This window comes from Agrilus planipennis, unplaced genomic scaffold (assembly GCF_000699045.2).
Source record: "Agrilus planipennis isolate EAB-ADULT unplaced genomic scaffold, Apla_2.0 scaffold110, whole genome shotgun sequence".
NCBI classification, from domain to species: Eukaryota; Metazoa; Arthropoda; class Insecta; order Coleoptera; family Buprestidae; genus Agrilus; species Agrilus planipennis.
Window position 1 is genome coordinate 845,849 of NW_020438935.1, and position 11,478 is coordinate 857,326.

The window sequence follows — 11,478 nt, forward strand, 5'->3', positions numbered from 1 at the left end:
TAGTCAGCTAATTGCAGAGTATTAAATTATGGGAGACGATAGATCTGTACGATTCGATTGCAAGACAAAAATACTCTTTCATTCGTTTTCATTAATTGATATCTGTTAAGCCTCTTAATAAAGTCAGATGAAGCTTTACAAAACCCTCATTTTTATACATTTTAATCGATCGCTTTTATCTTTTTTACAATATTTAACCGAAAAATAATATTTTTGAACATTTGTCCATGACTATACTTGAGTAGTGTGGACCTACGTTCACGCAAACAAACCTACGATAGAACATGTTTGTTAATGATTTACATGGAAGTTGTTCTCAAAATATTTGCCATTTTTAACTTCTGCAGAAATTATTAAGACTAAATACCTATAGGAAATACACTAAGAGTTGCTAGAGGGGATAATGGGAATATATAGAGAAACGATAGGAGTGTTGAGGGTACAGAACAGGGAGTTGAGAAAATTTTGGATTGAAAAGGGAATAAGGCAAACTCAAGGTGACAAGTTATGATGCATTAAAGGGAGATAAAAATAATGAACTTTGGAGAAACAAGGGTAAAAGAAAAGAATGAAGTAGAAGAATGTAACTACTTTGGATATATGAAGGGAGAGAATTAAATAACAAAGGCAAATGCAGTAATGGGAAAATGTATAGGGAATTGGACAAAAGTTATAGAAGAACGATTAAGAAAGAAGGATGATTCTATTCAAAACATTAGTAAGAACTGTTACTTTTAATGGGTTGGAAATCTGGGGATGGAAGGGATATGATCCAGTAGAGAATATTTATAAAAGGTATCTACATGAAATGTATGTTTTAAAATTGGAAAGAAGCACGCCAGATTAAATGTTAAGAAGAGAGATGGTGGAGGGGACGATTAAAGGAGAAATTAGTTATGAGAAAATACTAAAGCGTTTACAGGAAGAAGGCACAAGAAGACAGAAATGGAGAAAAACAACACGAGTTTTGAGATGAGAAATAGGTATGATGAGGAAAGGAAAAAACCGTTGGAGGAAGTTATGATAAATAAAGAACAATTGATAGAATGGAAAAATAAGAGAAGGGATGTAGGTAATACGATAAAGAAAATGTGTTACGAGGTAACAAGAAGGGGAGACTTAAGAAGTATACACAGGTCAAAGTATGCTGAAGGGATGAAGGGGTAGCTATAGGAAAATTAGTAGACCCGAGAAGTCGAAAAGAAAAGCAAGGTTTAGAATGGAAAATGAGTACAATGAGAACAAATATTGGTTGAAAGAAGAAAAAAGAAAATGTAGAATATGTAGAAGAGGAAATAAGTTAAGGTTTAGGATTTAAGAATGCTTTTTTTTAGTTGGTTTAAATAATAAGCGTTTATTATTTCAAGGATACTTGTTTGTTACAGTTTTTGGTAAATATATAACTTTTGGTTTAGTAATTTAGTACATAACACCTCTACAAAAAAGGTATACTAATCGCTTTTTACGGTAGATTTATAATCTTTGAAACTTTTTGCACTTTATATTCTACCTTGAAAACAACAGTCAACAGATGAAACAGGATAGACAAGTATCTAAATGAAGCACTGGATCTATTTTGCTATTTACGTACAATTAATCTTTGTTCACTGCAGTCCATTTTAATTAGGTACTGAAATTTCTTAGAAAATTTCTAGGCTTTGTCTCTAACTTTTAACGATATTCGAAATATACTTGACGTTTACTTTCAGGAAAGGTGGTTTTTATATTTATAACAAAATAAAGTACTACTACTAATAATAACATGTGTAAATATCGGAATTAGGTATAAAAATACCATTACGGAATAAGTTAAATAACATGTTAGGTAATTGATTGTTCTATTAAGAATTTATTAATAATACAATTATAAAATCGTCATGAAGCTAATTATTAAATAATTCCTCCATAGTTATTAATTATATTTTACCTTTCATCCAGCAGTTACATGCTATAATTTGACAAATGACAATTAAATAGTTTTGAAAGTTATATTTTTTAGAAAAAATATATGAGTATTCTTGTAGGTAATAGTACCTATTACCTAAAATTACATAACATTTAAAGAAAGTATAAAATTATCAATTCTACTGTCTAGTCTATTTTTTTAATCCAATGAATACACAAAAATGGGTTGAGATATTTCTAAAATAATTTTCAGTTAAAATTTGTAACTTTTGTCATCTATACTGACAGACAAATTTGAAGATGAAGCACCCATTGATAAGGATGTCCCCCTTTTATAAAAACCGATTAAATAATTAGCAATTAATAGGTATACCTAAATGAAAAGAGAAATAAAAGTGAACGTACGCTTTTGTAATTAGTAGCTAATAGTAAATGACAGCATCTGATCATTCCGGTAGTAATTGTCCGTATGTAGGTAATAATATAATAGTTACAATTACTGCAGTAAAAAAAATCTTGTCCAAGGCTAATTGTCAGGTGTCTATGTGTTTATGTCGAATAGAAACAAAGAATTATTATTGGATATACCTAATATCGTTTGCTGTTACCTTCGCAAATAAATAGTTTATTCTCTATTTCCGGAAACGTTAATGTAACAGGCATTTTGTAGGTATACATTTTACATCTGAAATAATCCTTGTGAAAGGACCATTGTAAATTGCAACAAGTACATATACCTTGCACATTGATTTATTTTTTCTATCCCTTTTAATAACGGTATTGTCATTTAATAAGCCGTCTATAATAACTATAACTGTAAATGATTATTTCCCTAAACAACGAAGGTAACGTACCCACAACAGCAATCAAAAAATTAATAAATTATCTAGATAAGCAATTATTTAATTTTTTAAAGCTGCACTTCATACTAATTAATAATTATTATCCATAAATGAATAGTATGTTGCAAAATGCTACTTAGATATTCCAAGGAGAATACTTGACATTAAGACTGGAGGAAGTTCGCCATTATTGGTACCATTTTTTGTCACGAAAAATAGATAAAAATGGATGAAATTGCATTTGTCTACAATAATGAAATCTTTATATTTCAATTAATACTTACGAAACTCACAAACAAAAATTATTCTGAAGTTTCTATCAATATGTTAAAAAAGACATTAATTACAAAATGACCATAAGAATGTTCTCAAAACACAAACTTGATAACTTTATCTGATAACAACTGTATTCATTCTTCTACAATTGTAGAGATAATTGAGAATCTCATGAACCTTGACGCGACATTGATTTCTCCTAAAATTCTAATGATAACATTTTTGATGGTCTAGTATTTTTGATTTTAAACTTTCGATCATGAGATTTTTCATTTCAAATGCTGACTTCAAACTATCGAGACGCAAGAAATTAAAAAAATCTTGCATAGGTATATGTATTAAACTTCAACTAGTTATTATTAGTAACACAATAGTAAATTTTGTCTCCTTTTTCTAGCAATATTTGCAATAAAATCCTTAAAGAGTACCTTTTCAGTTAATAATATTGTAAGTAGTAAATATATACATCTAATAATTTCTTATTTTCGTTTTTCATCAATAGTTTTAAGTACATTTTCCATAATGGCTTCATTAGTTGGTATTTTTATAGCTATCAGGCCAGTAATGTTGACGTCACTCCTTTGCCCAATGGGTTACTACATTTTCAGCATCACCAGCTTTATCTAATGGAACTAAATACTTAACGGTTTAGAATTAGCAGAACGCAGATAACACACGCAGAGATAACTAATAAAACAATTTCTCTTCGCATACGTAATACAACTGGGGAAGTACCAGAAGGCATTCAAGAATGACGTAACAACAACGGGGAAATATAGATTATTTAGGCCAATGGATAGCTGTTTATATACAAGCGATAATAAGACCTGGCATTAATAATATTTTGTTCACATAATGAGGGGATTCTATTTTGAGATGTTCACATTATCGAGAGCATGCTCTACTTCTTTTAGAACGCATTTATTTGATGATATGTTGAAATAGACGATCTAAGGTACCTGGGTCGAATATGGCCAGCCGGAATATGGTCATATCCTTTTCCTTAAAAAAATACCACTGATTCGACGTCAGTATGTATTCGTGTTAAATAGTGGACGTGAACATAATGGAATAGGGTAGTTGCAACTCGCCCTGCGTTCCCCGCCAGTCCGCCATTATCGGATCAACGGAAAAGTGCGTCGCTGTTATAAATTTTCAATCGTAAGTTTTTATGAATTTTTCATATTACAATTAGACTGTAGTGAAAAGTATTTATTTTAATTTAGCTATTAGCAACCGTAGATGGAATACCCATGCATATTTTTTAACTTATTTATTTTAGTATCTTAGGTTATGGTAAATATAACAATATAAAAGGTGACTGAAAATATGGCCACCAATTGGCCATATTTTCCTTATGGGATTTTCTGTTGCTTCCGCGAAGAACTCTCCGAAGATGTCTGATAGATAAAAAATATGAAAAATTTTAATTGGAAAGAAGACCACTACTTAATGCTCAGGAAGAATAGGAGCTAGCATCTCGTATCATACGATTAAGCGATGTTGGATACTCTTTTACTCCATGTATATTTCGCATGTGCGTCAAAAAGTAATGTGAGCCAACAATATGATTTATTATATTATTATTTTCTAGTTATTAATGTTAAATTTTAAAATTATTTGTGCTTGATTTAATTAGTGTTATTTGTTAATTTTGTTAGTATTATGATTTTGTTAATTTTTTTTTAGTATTTAATTTGTTCAAATTATACCAGTTTCAGATTCTAAAAATGTATCTTATTTAAAACATCAAAACCACTTGAAAATAGAAATCGCCTACATGTTAAATTTATGTCGTTAATGTGATCACTTTACATGGCCATATTTAACTACACTATCGTAAATATGGCCACATTCCCAGTTATTAAAAATTAATAATTTATGTTCAATTCTATTTACATATTGTTTTCTTTGTCCTATAATATGATACCTAGGTAAATACACTACGAAATAAAAAAGGATTAGTAATCTCAAAATTTAAGCGATACCAGAAAATTGATTTCAAACCTTAAGGTGGCCGTATTCGACCCAGGTACCTTATAAAATGATATATTTAAGGAGGTGTTCGGTTTGTGTATTCAGGATATTCTTGATGTGGATTTTTTTAACGCTGGTGTTCTTGGGAAATTTGCCTCGTCTTCGGAAAAGGGAATGACGAATAAACGACAGTACTGCTTCCAACGGGGAAACTCCAACATTCTTCCACCGCTCTTTCTTTTTGTTTCTTCGGATTTATTACTAACAGTAGCCAACATTACGGCCAGTATCGCGCAAATATCGCTCGAGAACGGTTAGCGAATTTTGAGTGTCACAAAAGCCACTTCAGTTTCGTGCCAAACCGCTGTGTTCGATATATGCGATTTTATTGAGTGATATAATCGTAATCACCCTTGCCTGCAGAAGTTATTATAATGGCTCACACCAACGGCACTGCCCATCATCCAGGAAGGAAACCGAAACCCTTGCACATGAGACCATGGAACGACAATGTGGACGATCTGGAAAATATCCCCGGAACCCCTAAAACCCCACGTACGTCAACGACTCCAGGTAGCTTTTTGAAGAGGTTTTATTTAGTTTGCGGTTGCGGTATACAGGGCGATTGGTGCTTTGAAAGCTGAAGGAATAGTTACGATTTAGTTTAATAGTGGCTTGATTAGAGATATTATTTGTGCAAGGTATATTTACATATATAGTAACTCACAATGGTAATTTTATTGGATAATCCAAAATAAATAAAAGTAAATACTGAAAAATTTGCTAATATTTCCAAACGGTTATTTAGTGAATATTTTAATTCCATAAATTGAAGGAATGATAGCCTCATGTCCAATATCATCTCTTTACAATGGATAGGTAACGTTAAACGGGCAGATAGGATTTGCAGGAGATTAATTATTTTTATTTAATATGATACTCTGTACTAATATAAAGAACACAATACAATGAGTGTCGAGTTGGATACTTTATCTGAGTTTATATCAAATGATTTTCAAATAAAATATTAGTCCGTATCGGAACAGTAACGGTAACTGAAGATTTTTCCAAATACCTTTAAAGTGACCCATTGACATTATTTCCAAAAAGTTATATATTTACACAATTTTAGTTAAAAATATTAATTGGAATGGACGAAGATACACAATCTCAACTGATTCCATTGAAAAGAAGAAAAGGTAGTAATTTAGAGTATTAGTTTAAAACGTGTACAAATAAAAAGTTGATTAAAAAATAGTTCCGGTTCTCAGATCCTTTATAACATACAGGTACATGTATTATAAAAGCATATTTAAGATAGTAATCTCGACAAAGTCATGGTACACCCTGTAGATATTAAATTTTATGTCAAGTTTACTTTTCAATATCGCAAAATAAAGGACAATTATATAGAAAGGTATTTATTAGTTTGAAGTACCCAAAAATGTTTGCAAAAATTTCGCAAATTGCCAGTTCAATTTGAAAAACGATTTTGAATTACCTGTTGGTATTTTATAGTAGATTTATTAACTGTGTCAAGTAGGCCAAGGTGCTAACGAAGTTGTAATAAATTTACAAAGAGCAATTTAAAGTAGGCAATGTTTTTATACATAGATATGCCCATTTAAGTACCAATACGGATTGTCTACTATTATTTATCTACAGGGCGATCTATTGATTTTAACATTCTTAAAATTTCTGAATGTATGCACCTATTGAAGGGTATTCTCTAGTCAAATTTTCAAACATTGTGTAGTTCTAATGAATGCATTTACAAATTTACATTGTGATAATTTTGGAATTAATGAAATAAATTCTTTAATTATTATTTTTACCCTTCTCGCAATTATACATGATTTACTTGAGTTTCTAACATTTAAAAAAATTTTATCACGTGTTGTGAAATTGCGAGTCTGTCATTAAAAACAAATTGGAATCAACATTGTGATGCAAGTAATTACTTCACAAGTTTATTGGTACTTGGTTAAATTTTGTTTAAATCTTATCACAAATACATATATATGTACATTCAAAAACACATTTCAACAGTGAACTGTTTATTATATTTATGTGGCGATCTTATTGCATCATATGTGTAGAAGACAGCAATTACTTAAAAATCTTATAACAATGAGAACTATGAGATTATAGGAAAATATCCAAAATTTGAATATGTATATATGTATATATGCAACAGTTATTGTTCTTGTATAATTTCATCTGCCTAAAAAATAGTTTTTGATATCGAGAAAACTAACAAATTAAGGAATACTAAATAGAAATCAACTTTGTTTTGTTCAAATGGGTCACGAGAAAGCGGAAATAAAAATAATAATTTTAAATGCAAAGTGAAGTAAATCATGTTTACCTATAAACAATTTAAAAGAATAAAATTTTGTAAAACTTAAAGTATTTTTAATCAAATTACGCAAGCAACTTAGGCAGAAGTATAATTATTGTAAAAAAAAATATGAAGAGCCCAGGTAAAAGTGTGGCATACCAAAATCGATATTTAAATCGATAACAGGCAAAAATGTAAATAAACGGAAGCAGTTTACAAGTTGATCAAACCCATTAAAACATTGATAAACTGAATTTAAACAAAACGCACAATGACAGATACGCATTGTAGTAAAAACGTTGCAAATTATCTGTATATCATATAGCCATTTAGTTTTTGAACAAATTCATACATAATTCCCAAACAATGACAAGCAGAAAACAAAAATTATTGATTTCCGTTGGGATTTTGCAAAAGGGTCTTCCCTGAATTTTTCGGGAATACCCTTTTTGGTATCATCAATGCAGTTTTCATGCAAAATAACGGGAGTTATATATACGAATATGAAGAAAGGGTTGTTTTATATGTATATACACATTTTGGTCATTACTTTTGAAGGTGGAGTATGTTTGGAGCACAACAATCCGGGCATAGTAGTTGGTCAGGATGGAAAGGTAGAAAATGATTGAGTCAGATCATTTAGGATAGAAAGAGCAGTAGAGATATACAGAAAAGGACAACGTAGGGTCAAGTCCCTTTAACAAAAAGAAGTCACTTCTATGCTTGCGAACGGTTAATTTAGAAATTCGAAATAGATTGTTAAAGGTTTTATACTGGAGTACGGGTCCGATGGACGGTGGGCGAGTAGGAGAACAAAGGGAGATATAGAAGACAATAAGGAATAGGCGGAATAGGTCGGTAGGACACCTTCTCAGGCATGAAGGTGTAGTTAGAACACATTGGAAAGAGAAATAAGAGTTAAGATGTGTAGAGGTAGACCTAGATTAGATTCCAGTTGACAAAATAGGATGTGAGATGTTCTAGTTTTAGAGAAATGCGAAGATTAGCTCGGGCTGACCACACTGTAATGCTAATGATGATGTTAATGTTTTTTTTTTTAAACTTAGCTTAAAATCCCTAATTCCTGATTATGCTTGTACCACCGAAAAGCATTTTTATTTCAAATCAACGTTTAAATCAATTTTTCTTACTTAATTTCGTACGTATATATTTTTTGCTATTACTGCTGCATCTTTAAGCATGTACTTTTGTTTGTTTTAATCACGTTTGTAATTAATTCGTTATGCACCTAACAACGCTGCACTATAACTATTATCGATTTTTTTCATTCTGCTCCAAATCTAATTACCCATTAAACATGAAAATATAAAAATGTTTTTTTGCAGGTCACGAAAAATGCACCTTCCATCATGATCTCGAACTGGACCATCGGCCCCCAACGAGAGAGGCGATGCTCCCAGAGATGGCCAGATCGTACACACTGTTACTGAGTTCTCTTGGGGAAAACCCCGATCGTCAAGGTCTCATTAAGACACCTGAGAGAGCAGCCAAAGCCATGCTCTTTTTCACCAAAGGATATGATCAAAGTTTGGAAGGTAAAAATCCCAATAAATATTCAAAGAAGTCTATAAAAATAGAGTGATACCTAAGTCCATCGATGTGCGTGTATCACGCAGAAAATAATGGAATCATTTTGATTAAATCTTCTTAGTTTTATTCCATAGATTTTTATTTATAAATTTCCAAGAGTTATCTTCATTAAAAATTATCACGATACTTAGTATTAAATTATACATGTAAAGTTTCCGACAACGATGCGGTTAAGAAAAGGCGTAAGCGACGCGATGCGCATGTGCTGGAGTGCGAGGCAATTCCTACTTCTGCCTCACCGTAAAGTAAGCGATTATAGCATTCATTATTTGTGCGAGCAAGCGTTGAATATCTCAAAACTAAATTATTGCAGTGTCAAGTTTAAGGATGTGCGACGAATACGAAAAAGTAGTTTCATGTAAAATGGAACAAGTTAATATCCAATAGTAATAATAATAGTGTACGATATGATAGCTAATCATACGCAATTCTAAACTTGAAAAACTGCACGTCATTTGACAATCTAGTCTAGAATAATTGAACTTCAAATAGCACGCCTTGTGCTCCGTGTAAATGTCAAAGATAACTTTGTTAAGGGTTATCATCAAAGCCGAAGTTACGCTTTATAACTTCATTACAGGCGAGCGAATCAAACAGACATTAATGACACTACCGTTTCTTCCGTGATAAGTTTAAGAACAAAATTTTAAATTGATTACCATGAGCGTATTAAAATTTAAAGAAGTCCCATTGACAACACATATACTCGGTGCCTAAAAAGCTTTTGATAGTTATCTAGATATGATTGGACTAAGTAGGTACATTTTATGTAACATTGAGAAAAGAATATAAAGGTCCTCCATTGTTTCAAAATATTCATTATTAAGTGGAACAGGCCAGACTGAAATTCTAATACATTTTTGATAAAAGAGTTTTGTCCTTTTGAAGAATTAATCAGTTATTTCACGCACAGTGCGTCCAAAAAGAGTAGCATAACATGATCAAATATCTACTTACCATATTAATGAATTTTTGAAAAGATTAAAGTAAATTTGAGTTTATTTTATTATAATGTTGTGATATTAAAAATAATAATTAAAAAGTAGGTACGTTTGTTGTAAATAATGAAAAAGAATGTGAAAAAAAATACTTCTTTAGTTAGAAACGTAAATATTGCAATTTAAACTAAATTGAAGTATCTGACAATTAAAAAAAAAAACACCAATTTAATTCAGACCTTCTCATTTGTCTTACATAGGGTTGCCACCTCTAAAATTTAGAAACTAGGACAAGATGCGGGAAAACCCCGGATTTTAAAGTTCAGAACCCGGACATGTTAACAGGTTTTTTTTAAACATAGTGTAATAAAAAACAGTTGAAAATGTCATAAATCATCTCTTTATTTATTTTCACATCTTAAAATTAAATTTAGTCATTTTTTATCATCATTTTAAATATACCTAACAAACCAGAATCTTATTACAGTTTGTTACAAATTGTTTTAATAATCAGTTAGATTTTTTTTATTTTTAAAATAAAACACAAATTATTAATATACTTTGTTATGAAAACAAAACCTTATAAAAGTATGAAACCTAAAAAAAATAAATTAAATTTTAAAAGTACTCGGACTACAAATGAAGCTCCCCGGATGCCCTCTAAAATAGGACAAATCCGGGGAAACCCGGACGGATGGCAACCCTAGACGTAGTTTACATCAGTGTTTTATTAGTATTTTTATAGTATCCAGACAAGTATTTCTTATACATCACGATTAGTAAGAAACACCTTACAGTGTTGTAATGTGTCAATGTGTGAACTAGGTTAACTTAGTATATAATTATGTAATAATTAATTAGAATTATGTTTGCGCATTTTTATAGAATTTTCCTTTTTTAACGGCCCACACCATTAAAAGGAAAATGGAGCCTATCTAATAATACGTTTTTCTTTGAAAGTATCATACTTAAAAATTCAAATAAATGAAATAATAAGCTAAAATTAAATATCCTAATTAATGATCAACGATCCAAATATCGTCCATATCTTTGAAATTTACAAACCGAAAAGTCTAAAATAAAACGTACATTAAAGGTTTTGAAGTTGGCAATTGTTTTATTTCCTAGTATTTTGAATCAAAATAATAGATACTGTATCGAGAATAACATGAACCTTCAGATGCCCGAAAGGCAAGCCTTATTGAATTCATATTGCGCATTTGGTAAAAAACATTAACTCGGCTGCTATTTTTCGCATGGAAATGGAGCTCTAGTGACTGTTAGTGTTTTTAAGAAGTTGAAATTTAAGAGTCAAGGAAGGGGTGGAACTATGTCATTACGTTACCTAAGGGCAAGGTCCATGTCATTCTAAATTACCTCTAAGAAAATAACTATCGTTTATTTGAAGTCAGCATATCTACTACAATTTGTGAGAATATGGAATGTTCGGTGCGCCAATCCGTCACTCGCCGTTAATTGTCTGGTATATTTTTAGAATTATAAAAAATGTATCATTAATGATTTTTCACTTGACATTTGTTTTACTTTTAGCTTCAAACCTAACACCACAACGTACGACATTTAATAA

General features: G+C 30.8%; 1 protein-coding gene across 2 annotated transcripts in view; it reads left to right on the forward strand.

The window, feature by feature from the left end:
• The first annotated feature begins 5,254 nt into the window (after nt 1-5,254).
• The window catches only part of LOC108736314 (GTP cyclohydrolase 1), a 22,129-nt gene continuing 15,905 nt past the window's right edge, over nt 5,255-11,478 (forward strand). Inside the window, exons 1-2 of one of the 2 annotated variants that reach the window (XM_018468691.1) lie at nt 5,255-5,555; nt 8,688-8,897. In XM_018468691.1, coding sequence (XP_018324193.1) covers nt 5,435-5,555; nt 8,688-8,897 — 331 coding nt within the window. In that variant the 5' untranslated portion in view covers nt 5,255-5,434. Of the gene's footprint in view, nt 5,574-8,687; nt 8,898-11,478 lie in introns of both variants that reach the window. The other variant, XM_018468690.2, reaches the window with a different exon arrangement.